Consider the following 21,246-nt stretch of genomic DNA (forward strand, 5'->3'; position numbering starts at 1 on the left):
GGATGGTATTATCATCCTTGCGCGAACCGTTTCCTTTTGGAACACTCGCGTCCACTTACACACCCGCAACCAGAAATAAATTATTCGGTATGCGTCTACGTCATATGCCTTTCACGAGCAACTTACATTTGGCGCCGTGCATCCAACCCTCCTCTTCTACCTCCTCTCCCCTCCTCCCTCCCTATTTTTTCCCCATCTTCTTTTTGCCGCTTCCGCTTTCCGAGCTTCAGAAACTAATCTCACAAAGGTTTACAAATAAACGAACCCATTCCGGCCTCGCTCTTTTTCTTCTTCGTAAGCTCTCTGTGCTCGCCCCGTGACTAATTTTACATATCGCGATACACTACTATCCTCCTCTCTCTTGACCCGCCCTATCGCGCCTTATTCGCGATAAAATAAATTTGATGCTCAATCGGAGGGCAGAGGCTCATCGAATCATTCGAATCATGAACAAACTTTTCGAAACAGGATCCTCGAGGCGAATTTAATTTTTCGTTTCGCCTGGAATTGGTATTCCAATGTGTTACCACCACCGCCACCACCACGTATCCGCGATAAACGTACGTGGTGAACGTTGTCTCGATCGAATAGATTTCTAGAACGGGTCGGCGTCGTGTCCGGCGTGCAGCACCGTCTGCAATGTCACTTGTCGATCGTGTTCTACGGCCTTGAAATCTACATTAGACACGGAGGGGTCAATTGTCGTTTAATGGCTCCCCTACATAGCGAGAGCAAGTAATCCTCCGAACGAAAGAGAAACAAGAGTGCTTCTTCGTAACCCCCTTTGTAATTTATCCTCAATTTACTCCCTATTACGTGCATCCATCTTAATTTAGCTTTAAATGAAACCGATAATCGTCTCGGCCGTCGGTATTTTTCTTTTTTCTTTCTTTTTTTTTTTCTCTCTCTCTTTTCCCTTGAAAACGTTTCACGAGAAAAGTGGCAAAGGGAAATCTTTTATTTCGTACGCGTACAGACACCGCTACTAAATTCTGATTAAACTCACCGACTACATCCAACGCTCCTCTTCTCTTTCTCTCGCTTCTGTTTCTCCCCTTCCCGCCCCTTTCCCTCCCTTTTTAAATTTGCATAAAAATCACTCCGATACCGTTAAAATCCTCCTCCATTCCGAAAATAAATATTAAGTATAAAAAAAAAAAAAAATAACGAAACGAAAATAAACGTTTTTCTATTCCTTATCATCGTTCGACATCGGTCGTTCGAATAATCATCGCGCCTCGAAGGGGAGGGGGGAGGACCGGCAATTATATCCGGTTGGAAAAAAAAAAATATTCTTCGAGGAGACGTTCAATTATCGAAATTATACCAAAAATCGATGACGAACGCCGGATCTCGAGCGTCATTTATTCGTTTCCTACGGAACACTAATTAAAAGTGGCGCCCGTCCGGCGATCTGGACGTCTCAGTCGGTAGTTTGTAATTAATTTTATTGAAATCGAACGAAGCCTCGTCGCGCCCGCCGGCAATATAAAAGTTGGATCGTAGAAATCAATCCGCGAAGCGGTGGGTCGCGAAGGGATGAGAGACGGGATAGGACCTTATATATATATATATAAAGAGAGAGAGAGAGGGAGAGAGAGAGAGAGAAGCATTCGCGGAACAAAATATCAGTCGAAATGCGAGAGGAGACGAGATTGAACTTTCGACCCGATCTCTGTGCCGTTTCAACGAGACAGGCTCGCACTTGGTGCAAATTGCGAACTTTGATGCTCTCTCTCTCTCTCTCTCTCTCTCACTTTCTCCTCTTCTGTTCAGCTTTTTCAATAAATCGTGGAAACGCGAGAGGAGAGAAGATTGGCTCCGTCTACGGGAGAGTGGACAAGACAAGTTAGAGAGAATCAAAAGAGAAAGAGAGAGAGGAATAAATAAAAAAAAAAAAAAAAAAAAAAAAAGAAGGAAACTTCTTCGAAACTATCGTTCGATCCGTCCATGGCGTATGATATCGTTTCACGATTCTATCGTAATTTCCAATCAAATCGAGGTTACTTTATTATCGGATACGCGACAGACAGTTTTTTTTTTTTTTTTTTTCCATAAATTCCTTCCACGGAATCGAAGTTTGCCGATCGATCGACGTCTGAGATTTTATTTGCGTTCCATTGGCTGAACTAACCTGACCCCGGGGGAAAAATTAAGTTGTCCAAAGTTGTTCGGCCAATTACGAAAGTTCGCCAACAGGTCCGGCTGCCTCGCGATTTTAAAAGCTATTCGTACTCAAACAGGTAGACGGTTACTTCCAGAACTTAATTCTGGATTGGTTGAAAGTAGGTCATTCCTTTTTTTTTTCTTTCTTTCTTTTTTTTTTTTTTTTTTCCTCTCCATACATCTAAATTGATACACGATTACGGATGAGATATCGGGGATGAAAAAGGAAAAAAAAAAATTTCAAATTTGAATTTCGTAATTTAAATCTAAAGAACTTTGACGAGAAGAAAGATCGCGGCGCGAGAGATTGATCGTATACAATAAGTGTTCGATTGCCATTTAATTATCGCGTCGATAAAAACCGCTTAATACCGATAAAAATCACAATTTTCAACAGTTTGTCAGAAGAGACAGAATTTACCCTCGACACATACACCTTGCATACAATTTTTAATCTTTTATTAATTCGAGCAGTCGTTACACGCGATAAGCGCCTCGCGAAATGCACATCGTCGGAGCGGATTGATCGTAGCGCATTAATTTCGTCGCGCGAAAAAATTCACCGGAAAACGGTCCGCTTCCGCTTCGACGTTGAGATATCGCGTTCCGTCATTCTGATGGACAGAAACTGGCCGTTCAACGGATCGTTAGACAAATAAGAGAGGGGGGGGAGAGAGAGAGGGAGAGGAAGGAAAAACGGAAAGAAAAAGAGAGAGAGAGAGAGAGAGAAAAGAAAATAAAAGATCGGATCCGGTCGAGTGATTTCTTCTCTTTAAAAGTGCGGCTACCTGCCACACTATTTTCCACCCACGAAACCCAGAAAGCTTTCTCACCTTCCTCGCATTTTTCAAGTTTCTCACCACCCTTGTTCCTTGTTCTTCTCTCACCCCCTTCCCTCGACCCCCTTTCTTCCTTTTCCTTCCTTTACATCCTGCCCATTACATCCTTGTGTGCTCTCCTCCCCTTTTCGCGATTTATCCTCTTTTTTTCTTCCACCCTGATTTTTTTCCCCAACGAGACAAACGTTATCATAATTTTCAGGCAACAATTCCTAGGTACACACACACACGCGCGCATACATACATACATACATACACACGCGTATTCGAGTCGTTTAATTTTATTATACGAAATACTGCGACGGTTGTTCCCACAGCACCGCACCGGGAAGAAGTTTGTTTTCTGTTCCACAGCGGAAAAGTGAATAACGAACAGACGTTTGAATCGTTTTCTCCTCGAATACTTCATTTATATTTTAAAGTGAACCGAGAGGAATGAAAAGTAACGCTAATTATCGTTTATTTTCCCTTCCCGGTGTTTCTTCTCCCGGAAGTTTTGTTTTAACGTTTATTAACTTACTAACAAATTGGAGGGGCGGTCCTTTCTCGGAGAAAAATGTCGCGTATAATTCTAAAGACAGGTACTTGCCAACAGTGACGACACATGACACAGTTATCCGAGTCCGGGAAGAAACAAGATACACGAAAGTATTTGTCCCAGTCACTGAAGGGAAGGAGTTCTTACATTTTTCTCGCCCTTTCCTTCTCCCTTTGTTTCACCATCTCTCCTCTCCCTTACCCTCGTTTACCCTTTACGCCGTCCCTGCGAAGTTGAACAAGTCCGGTTTAGTTTAGTTTTATTAGCACAGCACACCGCCTGCCTTTCTTTCTTTGTCCGGGCCCCTCTCGTCTCTCTAATTCGTCTTCATTCCCCGGACTTTTCCAGCGTTACGTCAATTTACTTCCTTTTTCCTCCTACTGCACCTTCCTCCTCTCATTCGATTCCCTCTTTAATCCCACCGACGATTAATTAATTGAAAAACAATACGAACAATTGTCTTGCTTTCGTTCCGACTCAAAAAGAAGCGAAACAGAAGAATTCTCGACTCTCCTTTCCCCTCCCCACCATAGCTGGAAAAGAGAACTCGTGAAAGAGTGAAAAGCGAAATTTCTACGTGAAAATTACGTACTTTTTTTCGAGAGGCAGAAACGAAGAAACCCGACGAATCTAACGTGAAGATAATACCTAGCAGCCAGAAAAAAGAGCTGCTATGTGGAAAAATGCGGATGAAATTATGCACGAGTTACACACGGTTGAGGGTTGAAAAAGAGCAAAATTCTCCTCTTCTTCCACCCCCACCACTTACGTCGTATTTACGCGGCATAATGTTCCGTGACCGGCAAATTTCACTTCAGCTCTTCTCTTCGTTTCCGCGCGAATTACGCGACGTTTATAATCCGTAACACGAGCTCGTGCAATGCGGGATGAAGCCCGCGACGCGTGTACACCGAAAGCACACGTGTCGAGCACGTGGCGCCTCTTCATCGTGGGGTTCGCATCTGGGATTTTATCACATCCCAGCCTTCCCACAAGGAAGGAAATTTCACTTTCGATTCACGAGCGATTCCCCGGTAATCTCCCCCCGGCGTTTCCATTAACACGCGCGCGTAATATACGCTGAAAATGGTTCCGTTGATCGAGCGTGAATTAAATGTAAACCGTAATTATCGCTACCGCAATTCGGACAATTCATCTGAGAACGATTATTTTGCGGCGCGACGCGAGTACCGAAATAATTGTCAAAAAGTGGCGAGGGGAGGAGGGGGAATCAGCGATGCGGGCTTAATTGTTTTGGCCCGGTAACCAGGCGGGGTTGAATCATTAATTTTAATTTTTCATGTTCGCGTTCCATATCCGAGGATTATTATTTATTCTCGATATGTTGGTTATCGTTGGCTATGAATTATAAACAAACCATGAGTTTTCCTTCTCTTTTTTCCTTACCGATTAACTTAATAATTTATCGCGCAACGATAATTACAATGCAACGTACAACCATCGTAATGCCAAGAAATTTAATTTTGTCGCGCAATGCAATTCCAACAACAATACTACGTTATCAATAATTACGTTAGATTCGTTTAATTTAATTAATCGAAAGGTCGCGGAAATGGGACGCGGAATGGGACAATGCAGCCGCGTTGAATCGAAAAGTATTATTGAAAATTCGATAAGGGAGGAATAACGAAACGCGTATTAAAACGTAGACGCGTAATCGGAGAAGAGCGCAACCTTTAATACGCTTTTCGTTTCATCCCGATATCTCAAGTGGTTCCCGAGATACGAGCGATCAAAGTTGAGCGTTGAAACGACGTCGAAGAGACGTCGAAATTCTTGAATGCAGCGTGACCTACATTTTTTCCTGGAAACGCGTGCGCCCCGATAGTAATAGTGGAAAAAAAAAACCGCTGACTCGGTGTCTGTCCACTGACCAGCGCACGTGGCGCGAGTGTGGGATAGGTCAGTGAGGGCGAGCGAGGGAGAGATCCGAGTGTGCGACAAGGACGGGAGGAGTAAATTATTAAAAATTGCCTTTCCCTTTGCACGACGATATCTCGGGAACGGGGAATCGTATCGGGATGAAACAAAAAGCGTTTTAAAGGGGAAAGAAGCCCGCTTCCAACGAGTTTCGTTTCGTTGGTAAAACGTTATTATCTTCGAAGTTACAGCGATGCAAAGTTTTGATAATTTTAATAGGTTTTCAACGGGGTGTTGCGATGAAACAACTGGTTGGTTTAATATTACGTCGGTAAATTAATTCTTGACGATATAACACCTATATTTGGATATCGTATAACATGGGAAAAAGCAAAGTTGCAATATTTGCACGCTTCCTTTCTCTACCGTGGATGTATCTTTCGTAAGATATTTTCGTACTCCTAATTCCATTCGTTAGTAATAATAATTTAAGTACCTTCAAGTGCCGTTGCATTTATTACAATTACAATTACCCCGAACTTACTAGTGACAGCGATTGCATCGCGGAGTGCATCTATTACCCTTGTGCGTCGTTTCGACCGTCTCTAAACTGCAGGTATCCGTGTCACATGGACACGTACGTGGAAACGTAGCTTGCTCGTGTGGATGTATCATATGCAAATAAACCAGGGACGAGGTTGTGCAAGTTTGTGCAAGAGCAACGATAGAAATTTCGAAGATGAAGACGATTGCAACCTCCTCCTATTAACCTCCCCATATACGCCGCAAACGTTCTCGAATTGCTCGAGTTGCTTGTATTTTGCGATAATTTCGCACTCGTGATTCGATTTCCGTCTAACTATTCGCCCGAGTGAATGTCTGACGATCGAGACGTCACATCCATTGTTATTAGAAACCATTATTACATTATACAACGCATGCTGTCTTGAAATTATTTGACATGGTAATAGGATATCCAGACATCTAACCGTTACGGCGCTGCCCCAGTTTGTTAAACAATGGGACAACTACTGTTCCACCTTTCTTCGGCAACAATTAGAATAGTGCAACGTACAATTCGTACGAAAGATGAATAAAATTAACTTACTACTTACGTGAAATTACACAACAAGACACGCAACAGGAAGATTTCAATTTGAAGATTCAAAATTTAGAACGAATAAACGATCGCGACGTTAAGTCGGTAACAACAAAATATTCCTCGACTACGTTCATTCCAACATTGCAACGTGTCTAACTAACGGATGAAAAGGGGTAAGCGTAACTTTCATTTCTCGAAGCATCGACTTTCATTTCTCGAATAAGTAAACCTCGTTCAAGGGTTCATTCAAGCGATCCACGAACCGATGAAACGAACTTCTTTCCTCATTACGGAGAAAGATTCCACTGTATTAATGCGTAAACCAATCTAAAAACCATTCCCACTTTGTATCCCCATAACTTCATTTATCCTTTCGCAAGAACAATAACTTCTCTTTACCATCCGTTTACCATCCACGCGCAAAGAGTAATCGCGAAACTGGATTAAAACCAAATGGATTTTTTTTTTCAGAAAACTTTGTAGTAAAATTCTTTCTCGCAAGGAGACGAAAACTTGGAAAAATCTCCTTTTACAAGATTTTTCTTCGATCGAACGAAGCAGGAAGAGCAGGAATATTTCCCCTTTGCCACGAAAATGCCACCTGTCCCATCTCCTCCTCCGTTCCGTTCGAACCGAAGAGCAATAAAGCAAAAGTGGAAAGAACACATTCTACACCCTCTCGCGTTTCTTCTTCACGTTGCAACGTGAAGGGACGCGAAAAAAGTGGAACGAAAAGCGGAGCGTTGTGTGCATATCTGCCGCGCGGCGTGGCGAAAGAGGAAATGCCCACTTCCGTGGAAATTGCACGGAGGCAGTGGCCAGTGACACGGCGCTGTCGCGTGTAGAACGGGCGCGCACGCACGCAACTGGGCGATGTGCCGACTGAGGCAAGAGCGACCGCACTTTACGAGCATTGCGGCGAAAATATATGATTCTCCCGGTGGCCTAGCGCGACCGTAAAGTTTCGTCCTCATTGTTTCGAGCAGCGGAACGTAGACCGACGATGAGGGCGTGAGGAGGGGGGAGAGGGAGGGAGGGAGGGTTGGTTTGGTTTAAGAGCGGTAGACCGCCGCACGATTCAAGCCAGTCGTAAGATTAACGGCTGGTTTGCTTTGTAGTTTTATAGCCGCCAACTGCCGCCTCTCTCCTCTTCGCCCTTCTGTCCGTCCGTCCTTCGGCCAACCGATATCCCCGCCGCCTTTTCGACCGCTTCTTCTCCGATTCACGAGATTCACGAGACGCGAGAAAGCCGGGAAAGTTGATCCGCGAGAATGAGATTAAACGAGGCGAGAGAGGATCTTAAATAACCGATGCAGGGAACGATCGAGGCGATAAAAGTGTGTATAAAGTTCCCTTCGAAGTGGATGCGGTTAACCCTGTTTCTCCAATCTTATTCTTATAAGCGTATTTTCAACGATTCCTACACAAAAAAAAAAAAAAAACATTTCCATTTAGATTTAAGGTTAGAATTAATACTCGAGGACCGAGACTGGAAGGGGACGGTTGAGAAATATTCCAATCTCCGCCGCGTCTACGGATAAAAAAGTTTCTTACCACCGCGATAAACGATCCCTATAATCCTCCTTCGTTTAACTCCCCTCCCCCCAAGAGGAGGAGGATTTAGAAGTCGTTCGTCATCGCTTTACGCAAACGACACGCGTTCTCCAAGGCCTGGGAGCGAGGAGGAGGAAACGTAATCGCGAGGAACGAGGAGCGTAGAATCCGGGGTACAAAGAGGGAAAAACGGGATAATGCTTTTGGGGAAATAAAAGTGTCGTTTGCCGGTGAAAAAAGCCACGGTCGTAATGGAGGTGAGTCGAGTGCCTAGGAAAGATAGCGTAACGCTGCGAGATTTAGCACGTAGTAATTCGCTTTAATGCCGGCGTACATACTGCGTCCTTGCCGCTCCACTCGATATTTGTATTCCACGTCGCAGCTCTGCTTATCGAGAACACACCGGAAAGGAAATTCACCAGCCGCCTCCTCCTTTTATCGGTTTCCTTACGTTGCGACCAGAATCCCTTCTCCTTTTCTTTTCTTTCTTTTTTCTTTTTCGCAGAGACAACCTTTGTCGTCTACTGTTGAGGCGTTATTCTCTTTTCCTTTCTTTAAGCACAATGTACGAACTAAGAATTTAAGAATATGAAATCGAATGAAAGAAAAGCGGGAATTTTGTCTTTTTACTCTTGGACGGAATTCTAAGCCGACACCTTTCTATAATAAAAAGAAGTTTTAAATTTGTGTCCTTGAGTTACCTTCGTATCGTTCGACAAGAGATCGAAATCTCCGTGAAAAAGTTGGAGGATAAATTAAGTCGTCGCTCCTGCATCCTGCTCTTGACGCTTAATTAATAAACCAAATAATCTATCATCCTAATTCCTAGCAAGTTCGTCCCACCTCCTAATGCTAATACGCCTACGATGAAATATTTTCAAGAATACTATATGAAAACTTTCATTTCACGATTTTCACGAACGTGGCGTCAATTATTTTCCAATTATCGACCAAATAAGAGTGGAACGAACGATCGAACGATCTGTACGCGATACAATTCGTCTGGCCGAGCTTTGGCCAATCGATGGAAATCGGAATTGACGTACGTCCGAGCGAGTTATTCCGCTCGCGGCATGACTTCTTTAAAGGAGGGGAGCGGAGAGTGGAGGAGGAGACAAAGGAGAGAAAAAAAAAAGAAAAGAAAAGAAAAGAAAAGAAAGAAAGATGAGAAAAAAGATGCTCCCTCGATGCCAACCATAAAATATCCCGACGATCGTCCAAAGAAAAATAGCTGGAGGGCCGAGAGCAAAAGACAGAAAGGGAACGTTCTCGGCCTCTCGACAACCTTTTCCGCGCGCGCGGTTTATAATATTATAGAGCGACGTCGATGGACGAGGAAAAGAAAGAGAGTAGTGGCGAGCGAATGAATCGTGTACGAGCGTTTTTCCTCGTCGAACGAAGAATGAACGACGAGTAGAAACGCACGACGATTGGTCAGACGGTGAACGACCGCGTTAATGCAGGCCGGGATAAAAAGTATGACGCATCCGTCCGCGTTCCAGAAAGATTCTTTCACGGTCGTTGATTAAGACGACAACCGCGTATAGCCGGGATATATTCAATAATCGGATTTCGATTTCAACATCTAACATTGATGTTGCGTTTCTTTTCCCTCCCACGTTCCATTAATGGGTGGGAGGAATAAAATCCGAATTATTTTATCCCTTGTTTCAATATCTTCGTTAAATATTTAGATTTCAGACAGAAGTTTGATGGAGTCGCTTCAACTGTTTAAACAGTGTGTAAATTTTTCAGGGAGAAGCGTATGAATAAATCGTGTTATTTTTATATATGGTTTAACTCGGACACAGACATGAAAAAGTAAATAAGAACGGAATTGTCGAATAAAATATTATCTGGAAATTACGTTAAAAAAAGAAAAGGGGGGAGGAGGGGGGGAACGCGAAATGCATTACACGCAGTACCCCATAAAAGTGTTCGGATAGTGCGCGGATGGAAGAATATAAAATGCAACAATAAACGCGTCAGATAATACGAACGACTTTATATAAGCACCAAGGAAAAAAATATCGTACTGCAAAAACTTCTTTTGATGCATGTGTTGTACACACGGTTCGTTGTGAAATTTGTTCATTGCGCAAAAAAACGCATATTTCGCGTATTTCGCGTTCTTTTCTTTCTTTTTTTTTTTTTTTTTTAACATATTATATAATTTCCACCACCACCATAAAAGTATAAAGTTATCTCTCCTTTAAATTCATTAATTCTTTAGGTAGCAGGTGTCGGTTATGCAAAGGCATAAATTCTCACCAACCCGGAATCCGTTAACCTTTTTTTTTTTTTTTTTTTTTTCTCCCCATTCACCACCCCTTTGACTCCAGTCTGTCAACACACGACTCTCGACCTCTCCTCTCTCCCCTTCCCCCTCCTATATGCCTATAAATTCGTCACACGGTTCGATCCCAACCCCATTTACTACCACCATACCAGGGGCAACGTGAAATAAAGAGGTAAAGGTCGACGTGTAACTAAATCCCGCCGGTGCACGACGACGATTTTCGGCCCGTGTACATCATCCGTATTCGCGGTCTCTGCTTTTTGTCAATTAATCTGCAGTTATCAGTGGGTCGGATGGGATGGATACGAGCGACGTTGCAACCCAGTCGAGGGGAAGTTGGTCATTTGTATGACGCCAGCGTGCCGCTGTGTATACGGGCGTTATCTGTACTCTGAGCTTCACCTCTCTGGGGAAGAACGACCCGTGACACGTTAACGTGAGACCTCAAAACGATGGAGTGACAGAGAGAGAGAGAAAGGTGGAAGGGGTTGCACACGGTGGAAAGAGGATATCGCTCTATGTTTGGCCAGGAAACGTTGTTTATGCGAAACGGTCAGCACACCGAGTTACGATGTCAGCGGCTCGTTCTAGTTGGCTTCGTTTGATAATTCGATTGCACTTTTGCACCTCGAGCATCGTGACGCCTCTTCCTCTCTTTTCTTCTCGTATCAAGCTACGAGTGCTCGGCTCCCGTCCAATTAAATTTATTCGGGCGTGTTTTCGGAGGGGAAAAAAAGAACCCCGTGGCCGCGATTCGAAGGTTGTAAAAGAGGGAGGAGGGCGCAGGGGGAGAGAGAGAGAGAGAGAGAGAGAGAGAGAGAGAGAGCGAAGAGAATGCAGCATCCTCGTTTTTCCTTATCACCTAGTTATTTACTCCCTTCTCTCTTTTCTTTCTTTTGTCAATTTCCAAAATCCGACGATTCTTCTCTCACTTCGAACTCATTCGACGACTCATTCCGCGAAAGATGATTAAAACTATGATGAGATTTCCGTTTTTTATTTGGGGGAAATAATAAATGGACGCTATTCAAAATCTCTTCCATTGTTCCGCGGGAAATTCTTGGAATATCCGTGCAAACGAATTTTCGAATATTTCGAGGGAAGTCGAACGATATTTTCTCGGTACCATCTCTCCTCCCCCCAATTCAAAAGGTTTGGAAATAAAAGGACGTTGTTTTCTCTTTCCTGGTTCGCGTGTAGCGCAAAGTCGCGACTAACCGAGCTTTTATTCCCAACTTTCCTCCGGAATTAATCCATGTCAATCGTGAATAGATATCGTTCCGCGCAGTTTTTGATGATGATTGATGATGACGGGGAGAGACTGTTAGTAGTAGGTATACTAACGAGGATACCACCACCATCCCAAATAGACCCTCGCGGCTGTTCCAACGCGCTCGAATTTCGCTCGACGAAATTCCGAAGGATTACGGGATGGAACACGTGTCCGGACACGTCCATCTCGAAGAAAATAAATCTCGAGAAATAAGCGAGAAAGAAATTGGCGAACAGAGGAACAAAGGAAGGGAGGCGAGAGAGGACTATCGAAGACTTGTTCCAGAGATGTTAACTCAGGGAGATTAATCCGCAGAAACGTTTAATGAGCAAACAAGATCGGCGTGATTCTTTTCCTTTTATCTTTCGTTCGAATATCGAGGAGAAATTCCACGACTCTGTTAGAAATTTCGCGAGAAATTTCCTCCTTTCCTCTTGTTGGAGGGGAAGATTTCAAAGAAGACGAGTTTCTTTTAGAAAATTCCTTCGTACGCGGAAAAAGGAAGAAGCTGAGCTAGTTGGTAAAAACTACGAGAATAATGGATCTTGGTAAAAATTCTGCTTAATCCTCGGTCAATAGCGTGTTTCTTCCTTCTTTCTTTTTCTCTCTCTTTTCCTTCTTCTTCTTCTTCTTCTTTTTCATATTCCAAGAAAGATAATTTAGATGCATCGATTAACGAAGTTTCCAACAGCCCAATTTACAAATACGGGAGAATATTTTCGATTCAACCGAATCAATTTGCTTTGCTTTCAGCGCCTGTACAACTTCGCGAAATATCGAAGGAGGGTCCGGAGAGGCGACCAAACGACGCCAATAATGACTCAGCCGAAGGGGATTTACCCGTTTTTGAGCCGACAGCGGCGAACGTCAGCGCATTCGTCGGACAAACCGTGTACCTGCCATGCCGTGTGCGAAATTTGGGAGATAAAGTGGTAAGCCGCAGTAATTTTCTTCCCAAACGAAACTGAAGTTATCTCTTCGAAGCTGTTCCTCGAAAAGACAGGGCGAGGAAATAACTAGCTTTGTCGTTCTTTTACGAAGAGAGAGAGAGAGAGAGAGAGAGAGAGAGAGAGAGAGAGAGAAGGAAAAATCTCACAGAGCTTGTATTTCGTAAAAACTACCGAAGGTTTTATGACCGATACGAAAAGTTGCATCGTAAAGATGGCGGATAAAAATATCGAGACTGAAACTATCTCTACCAGTTGGTTCCTCTGTTAACCAGTAAAGATTCTCGCCACTTTTCCAAATTCTCAAAACCACCCATCTTTTATCTCGCCTCGTGACACATTGAAATTTTCCACTCTTTCCAATATCTTTAAACATTCTCTAAACATTCTCTTGAATAATCCTACACTAACACTAAATTTTCCTTATTCCGAGAATACTAATGCGATAACAACATCGTATTTGTAATCCACTGTATCACATCTGTTCGAAGAAATTTCAACCCCTAACCCCATCCCTTCTCATTCACCTCGTCTTTGCCCCAGAGAAACAGCCACCGAAACCATCGTCGTGAACCTCATCGTCCCTCAACGACGATCCCGGCGAAACGTCCGATCGACAAACGATCACGGGAAACAATCGAGTGGATCCAAGTTCCTCCCCGTTGAATTATGAAATAACCCCGTGAAAGGGAACACTTCATGTAACACGACGGTTAAGGGAACCGAGTTTCGATTAGGCTTCGAACCATTAGGCGCACACCTTACAACGCGGTAACTGTAGCAATCAATTTTCGCAAGTTGCTCGATCTCGTAGGCCAACGATTTCGATTCAAACAGGTTGTCCAAACGGTTGTCCCCGAGGACCCCCGTCGCGACCCCCTTGCCACGACTTTGTTTAAGCGAACAAAGACCTGCCCCTCCTCCCTCTCTTAACCGGTGTGGTGTAATTAATACACCAGACCATGACAAATAGTCGTTTCCGCAATAACGGCCAACCGATAAATATAGCGGTCGCGATTAGGAGAGCTGGCAAGCACGAAAACGACGTGGACGCCGTGGTGGCGGAACAGGAAAGTCCCCCCCTTTCCCCCGTATATACATTGGCGTGCTCGTGACAATCGATCAAAATGGGAGACGGAGGGGAAAGGAGTCACAAAGACATCGACCGTGTTTCCTTCGTGGCTAATATCTACGCGATTTCGTATCCGTACACGACGGTTAGATGCCGGTTCGTGCCACCTGAATTCTCGTCTGGACGGGAAACGGGGTTGTTATCTTAATTTTCCATTTCGCTCGTGCAACTCGTCTCGCTCTCCCATTCCTATCCCAACGATTAATCGCAACGACGAAGCGACGAATTTCTGGTTGCCACCGGAATTTTCCTTTCTCCCCTGCTCGTCCCCTTGTTTAAATCCCCCGCATTTTTCCATTCGATCGGTCGATTAGTACAGTACGCGCGGGATACAAGTCGCGAAACGTTGCGAACCCGAAAGCGAATAATCAACGATTCCATTCGATGAGGATGATAGTCAGCAGTTTTCACGGCAGCGATAAAAGTCTTCTTCCTCGTCCCGAAATGGGGAACGGGGCCAGCGTGGTTGTAAAAGTTTCGAAGATGTGCGCGGTTACATGGGTGGCGAACGTGCGGCGATGAGAGGAGAGCAGAGGGCGAGGAATGGAGTATAAAAGGAAGAGGGAAATTTATGGGAGCCGATGATCATGATCATTTCATCGGGGATGGTCGCGCGACGGCTATAATTCCGTCTGCTCGATTCGTTTCCCCCGTAGACAATGGTTAAGATTAAGGGTCGCTTGGCGCCCCCGTGCTCGTCGTCGATATCATTCCGCTTCCTGGTGTCGAACGCCGACCCGAAACCTTCTCTTTGGAAACCGGGTATCAAAAGCGGGAAACCTCTTCACAGCCATCACTTTTTCAACCAGCGTTTTTTCGTCCATCACCCAAGCGCTTCGATTTTTTCCCCTCCCGCGTATTCCCTCGTTTTCTTTTTTTTTCTCTCTCTCTCTCTCTCGTTTTTTTTTAAAGAGGGTGATAGACTGTTTGATCAAAGATCAGGCAATAGCGTATAATGGAAAAGTCACAGTCGATATCCAACTGTTTCTGGATTAGCACGAAAGGGTGGGAAAGTTAATCAAGGTGTTGTTTATTTTTTTTTTTTTTTTTACTCGTCGAAAACCTCGGCTCGAATATCCATTTCGCGGATGAAAATCGACATCTGATATCGAATGCAAGTCGCAATGTTTTTTTAAATAAAGTATCGGGTGGAAGATGGAAGAGGAACGGAACGACACGAGTGTGTGTTCGTTCTAAGTTACGAAAGCGTCCGTGTTTGATGGAATCCCAATCTTGATGGTATTATATCGATGCTTCAATAAAATCGTAGTTGGTCATCTATTTCGAACGCTTTTTTCTTTTTCCTTTTTTTCCCCCCCTCCCCCGTAAACGCTATCCTACCGCACCTGTGCTCGACCATGAATTTTTCACCAATTCGAATATCGCGGCTACGTTTTTTCCCCCTTCTCTCTCTCTCTCTCTCTCTCGTTTAAACGGGGATTGAAAGCATTTTCAGACACGCTTTTGGGGATAATTTGCGCTTTCCAAAGTTAATCGGATTCACGCCGCCTATTCACTCTGTTTTTTTTTTGTTCACTCTCGTTGACATATCTACCATCTCTTTCCCATTGATTTATTTTTAATCGAACGTCAAATTGAATTACCGCGATGGCAAGTCGAGAGATAAAAAGTCGAGAGTCGTTCGAAAATTGAGGCTGGCAAAAAACTCACTTCAACCGCGAGACGAGTGCGTCACGATTTGCTGCAAGTAGTTACTTTCATTAGAAACTCTCGTTCTTCGAGTTATTCTCGATCAATATTTACCCATGTTCGTCGCGAAATTTCAAAGGTAAAGAAGCTCTGCCTGCCTCCCTTCCCCCAAAATGGAAAAATCTCCCGATTTGTTGATTTTTCCTTTTCTGGATGGATGGATAGATGGATGGATGGATGGATGGATGACCGAAAACGGGCCCTTGTTTCACGCAAAACAGCAAGGAGATTGTTTCGCGCCGCTCTGGCACGCGTTCGCCTGGAATGGAAAAAGACGTATCGGGTCGTGATCGAAGTTCGATCGTCCTATATTCGGAATATCGGGAGCAAACACTCGCTTCCAGAAAATCACGATACCCATTGATATTTCCGCCAACTTATTTCACGATCCGCGTGTTTTCGACTCTGCGTCTTCGTTTCCATTCCGGCGAATGGAGTCAACAATCGAAGGGGACAAGCGATCGATCGAACCGAGCGGAAAGAAAATCCGTCGATAAAACGCGTATCACATATTCTCGAATAACTCGAGGATACTGGTTTGTGAATTTTCAAGGATCCATTTGAGGAATTTCACAAAAATTTCACGATTTGGCGGAACAATAAGACGATACGGGGGATAGGACAATTAGAACCTTGGTGGCTATCGATCGATGAATCATTTTTGTCAACCTCCAAGGATTAACGCTGCTGCACGATCGATGCAATTCCACGGACAAACCGCTATATACCCTTCCTTATCTGTCACTGTCTTCGTCCCCTCCCTTCTCGACCCTCTTGGAGCCACGCTAATGTACTCGAAACGAGAAAGAAAGAAGAGAGGAGGAAGAAGAAGAAGAGAAGAAACGAATCCAACACGATCGAACACGCGCCTATCTCGAGCCGAAAGTGACTTGTGATTTGTTGACCTGGCAGACAGGCCAAACAACGGTGTCATGATGGATCGCCTCGAAAAAGGGAGCCTTATCGGTCGGTCAGATCGATTACGCCTAGTACAAGGATCTGCTCTACCTCTTCCTCTCTCTCGTTCCCTTTTTCCGCCTTGCTTTCCGCCGCATAAATTGAACAACCGCGCGAATCCCTGCCGGTTCCACGGTTATTTATGAAGAGAGAGAGAGAGAGAGAGAGAGAGAGAGAGAGAGAGAGAGAGAGAGAGAGAGAGAGAAAGGGAAGAGCACACTCGTAAATATGATTAATTTTCGTTCCTCGTTCGAAAAACCAGCTGCACCACGGGAGATAATCAGCTAACGGATATACACCTCGTTTCTGCGCGAAATATGTTGGACGCAATTGAATGCTCGTCACGAACGGCCGTTATCGACGGCTTCTCCTCTATTCCCCACGAATTTCACTCCATTTTCTTCTCTCCAACGGATGAACGAACGAACGAACGAACGAACGAACGAACGAATGAAACGAACGAATTCAACGCGGCGCCCGATGTAATTACGTTGTGTGTTTTTAATTCTGTTTTCGGATAATTTAACGTGGGAAAAAATTTCAACGATCGTGGAGGGCGAAGAGTGGAAGAAGGAAGAGATAAAGAGAGAGAGAGAGAAATTTTTTAGAATTTTTGTGGGAATTTTCGTAATATCGGTGAGGATTTTTCTGCTTTTTTTTTTTTTTTTGTTTTTTTCCCTCTCCCTCCTGTCTTTCCCCCCTCACCTCCCCCGTTCATTTTCGTTCATACGTTGTTTTCTCAAATTAACCGGTTTTTGATACAAGCGCGTTTCGTTAAAACGTCCAACGACTCGAAGAGGAGACTATTGACCGTTCGAATTTCCAGTTTTTCAAATGAAATTGGACATGGGAAAGTTTCACTTCGAAACTGGCCGGAATTGAAAACTTGAAAATTGCCTATATTTTCGACGTCCTCCGTGTCCACTATTTTTCCTCTGGACAAACCGCCAATGTATATATATATATACATTTATACGATTGGAATAAAATGCCAATCCCATTGAAAACGAATATCTTTGAATTTTTCATCAATGGAGTCACCGGCTTCGATCGTTTATTCACTGTCATCGGCACGAATTAAACGCGAAATATGTTCGAAGGAATGTTCGATAAATAATTCCCATTTCGATTCGAGTCGTATTAACTTTATAGAAATATTCCATGTGTTCCATCGTATATACGATTTTTCCAAAATCGACTTTTTTTTTTTAGAAAAGAGTTTTCAATTTTCGGATCTTACGATACGAAAAAAAAAAAAAAAAAGAAAGAAAGAGAAACATAGAATGACGATCAACGTGAAAATCTCGATTGATACAATTCCATTTCACGGTAGAGTGATAACAGAAGCATAGCTGCGCGATTGGTTAGCAAGATATTCGGGGGTCGACCGTTTCCCGTGCGTTATTTCCGCAATTTCGTTCCGAGGCGGGGTAATGCGGCCACAGGTTGACGTCACGCCGGCTTAAACGGCTTTGAAGCGGCCAATCGAGCGCAATTTTCAAAATTTTCCACCGCGTATCGAAAAAGTTACCGAATCTCGTTCAATTGCCCTCTCCCCATTCCATATCGCGCTGCTAACTTCGTGGGTGGGACGAAAATGAACGATAAAAAGAATAAAATTTGAAAAAAAAAAAAAAAAAGAAAATGAAATGAATGAATTCGTGAAATCAAGATTCGTTTCCTTCTTCGCGATCGGTTCGAACGTATATACACGAAGGCTGGGAATTCTTGCAGCTGCATCGAGGCCGTGAATCATTTGTCACGTTTCAAACTCGAAAATTACTCGAAAAGCTTCCAGAGCCTGTGAGTGGCTTTCTTGAGGAACACGTAGACGAACGTGTTCGTAACGCGATCCCAGCATGGAATCCGCTATTTCTGGTCTGGCAAATTTTCGAATAATTTTGGCGGAATACCGTGGAAAGCTTATCTTTTGCGAATACGTGAATTTCATGAATATGTATACAAAATTTCCACTTTTTTCCCCCTCCTTTTCCTCCCTTCCTCCTATCCTTCGGATTATTTCATTGTCGCGTTCTCGAAAGCGAGCGAGGCCAGAGAAAGATTTGAGGAAGAAAATTTGAGTTGTTTGAAAATTGAAAATTAAAAATTTTTGATTCAAAAATTTTTCTCAGCGCCCCATTGATTTTTGCACTTTTGCGTCGAAGAGGGAGAGGACGAGAGGCGGGAGATCTCGATGAGGATTAATTCCGCGGAAGGAAGAAAGGGCAAAAATACAGAAAGAGAAAGAGCAAGAAAAGGGAGAAAGAGAGATTTTACAGGAATTTTAATTACTACGCGGGGTAGCAGCGCAAGTTTTCGAGAGAAAGCCTTTTTTTCTTTCCCCTTTTTTTCATTACAAGATTACACTCGACCGTGTATATGCACGTGTATGCTCTTTAAACAAAATGTTCGTTTTCCTGTTATACCGTCAAGACGCGAGCAAGAGACGTGAACACGCAGTGAACGGAACACGGTACGAGGCGAGAGAAGAGGGAGGGATAAAAGAAAAGAAAGGAAGGCAGCTTCGAAAAAAGAAAAATAGAGAAAGAAGCGGAGAGAATGCACGCGTAAAGGAAAAAAGGAGAAGAGAAAAAGAAGAAGAAGGAGAAAAAAAAATAGAAAATAAATGGAAAGTAGCTTGGTATTTCAAAGATGAGAGACCACTTTGCGCTTAGAAGGAACTGCTTTACTTTCACAGCTTAGTAAATGTGCGAGGTATGCTCGAAGAAGGAAGAACAACCATCCGGGTTAAGGAGAGACAGAGAGAGAGAGAGGGAAACGAGCGAACGAGAAAAAGGAAAATAAGGCGTGGAAAGAGTTTCGGTTGCTTCGGTATGCCCGAAACCGGGGACGATTCAACACTTTATCCCTCCGCAAAATTTATGAGCCGGTGTGCCGCCGGTGTGGACCGTTTGACCGCGAAATTGCGTAATTAAATTAGCACCGGCCCATATAATTCGGTAATTAACATTCCGAAACGGGTCGCGCTCGGGTTGGGGAAACCAGGGGAAAAATAGAGCAGCACCGGTTATAAGTTGAAATTGTTTAAGTGCGAAATCGTTTATATCGGAAAATTTATGGCTGTATTATCTCACGAATAAAATACCACGACGATAACACCAATCTTTCTTCTCGATGCAATGAATAAAGAAAGAAGAAGAATAATGAATCGAAAAGATTATTTTACGTTGTGAGTGATGCCCGATGATTCGAGAACAAACGCGTATCGTGATATTGGAACAATTCGAAATCCAAGATTTTAACTTATAACTGAGAGAATATTTTCAACGAATTCCATTGTGCGGACGATGCTCGTGAAGACGTGGCATTTCTTCGAGGAACAAGTTAGTCCTACAAGCTCTTTTCTCCGACATGTCGCAGGTGGAGGAGATAAACTCGACTGGTTGGAAGAGCTGAAAAGCACCGAAAAGAAAGACGGACAGAGGGAGAGAGAGAGAGAGAGAGAGAGAGAGAGAGAGAGAGAGAGAGAGAGAGAGAGAGACTGTTTTACGTTGCTCGCAACCATTGGAAGATGAGATTTCAACGCTTTGAAACTAAGATTTCGACTTTCTTTTCCTTTCGAGTGTTGTTTCTTCCACGCTACTCGAAGAAATTCTATCTTTTTTCTTTCTTTCCTTTTTTTTTTTTTTTTTTTTTTTTAAAAAAAAACACCACTCCACGATTACTTTTCCTTGCGTAAACGTAACGTCGGAATCGTTTCGAATCGAACGATTGTTTCGTTGTCTGGCTGCCAAGAAAAATCTTTCAAAGGGGAAAGAGACGTTGAGAGGAAATACATTTGAGGATAAATTTGCGGGGAACAGGAGAGGCCGAAAGCATGAATCGATTCGATTGCTCGTCAGGCCGGGCCTGAAGGAACGAGATATCGAAATGGTTTCGAGATAAGAGAGTCCGACGACAGGAATTGAGTTTGGATCTCGATTAAACCGCCGGCAGAAATCCTTCTCGATTTTATTATACGGTCCACCATATCGTCTCACGTATTATTCAACTTCATAAAAAATTTTGATATGCCGGGTGAAATCGTGAAATTTTTTTGAATTTAAAAATTTCTAATTTAAATTTGAACGTTTTAACGTTGTAACGTTGGGACATATTGTTTTCTCGCTCCTTTAACCACGATACGGGAAAATGGGGTTGAATGGGAAGCTTGTTGAAAATAACGTGGACAATGGTTGGAAACGAAGAAGCGCAGCAGTTAAATTGCCTTTGTTTCGAGTCTCTTCTTTAAACGTCGAAGCTAGGTATTCCGAAATTTTTTAACGTCTTAATAACGGAGTCTTTTTAACAATCAACTCGCATCGCAAGGATGTAAAACAAACGATACGAATTAGAGCAAAACGAAGTGAAACGATGCTGCCAAAAGCAAAATGCTCTTCTTTCTTTGACGAAATAAATTTAATCGCGAGTCGTTATAGTCGTTGTAAAAAGAAACAAAAAAAAAAAAAAAAAAAAAAACCTCTTTCATCCGAAAGAAGAAGGAAACAAAGAAATACAAAAAAAAAAAAAAAAAATATAAGAAAACGGAAACGACAGATAAAATTATCATTCGGTTTAATTCATTCAAAATGTATTCGCTTTTATATTTCAATTTTCGAAACTTCGAAACAACAACAAAAGAAAAGAAAGGGTTAAAAAAAGGTTAATAGATCGTTGTAGAAACTAAAGAAAATGGCGGAATGGCAATGGTTAGTGGAGTTATTGCAGCGTGTAGATCGAAGCGATCGTAAAATTCTATTCGACAGACGAAAAACGAATGAAAGATAAACGCGGCCAGGCGAGTGAACAAGCGATGAGCAAGCTATAAAACAAAGCCTTAGTCAATTG

At 43.2% G+C, this 21,246-nt stretch overlaps 2 protein-coding genes across 9 annotated transcripts in view; one reads left to right on the forward strand and one right to left on the reverse strand.

Moving 5' to 3' along the window:
- The window catches only part of LOC100867009 (DNA helicase MCM9), a 77,999-nt gene that overhangs the window by 39,695 nt on the left and 17,058 nt on the right, over window positions 1-21,246 (reverse strand). The gene's annotated exons all lie outside the window — the stretch shown is intronic.
- LOC100867244 (zwei Ig domain protein zig-8) overlaps window positions 1-21,246 on the forward strand; it is a 90,018-nt gene that overhangs the window by 18,674 nt on the left and 50,098 nt on the right. For all 3 annotated transcript variants that reach the window (XR_015294164.1, XM_003692597.3, XM_086914338.1), the window contains exon 3: window positions 12,406-12,584. Coding sequence is in view for 2 of the 3 variants with exons in the window: in XM_003692597.3 (XP_003692645.1) it covers window positions 12,406-12,584 (179 nt within the window). In the remaining variant the exon portion in view is untranslated. The remainder of the gene's footprint in view (window positions 1-12,405; window positions 12,585-21,246) is intronic.

The sequence above is a fragment of the Apis florea genome, unplaced genomic scaffold (assembly GCF_048593485.1).
Source record: "Apis florea isolate Af1SG1 unplaced genomic scaffold, ASM4859348v1 contig_3587_pilon, whole genome shotgun sequence".
Classification (NCBI taxonomy): Eukaryota; Metazoa; Arthropoda; class Insecta; order Hymenoptera; family Apidae; genus Apis; species Apis florea.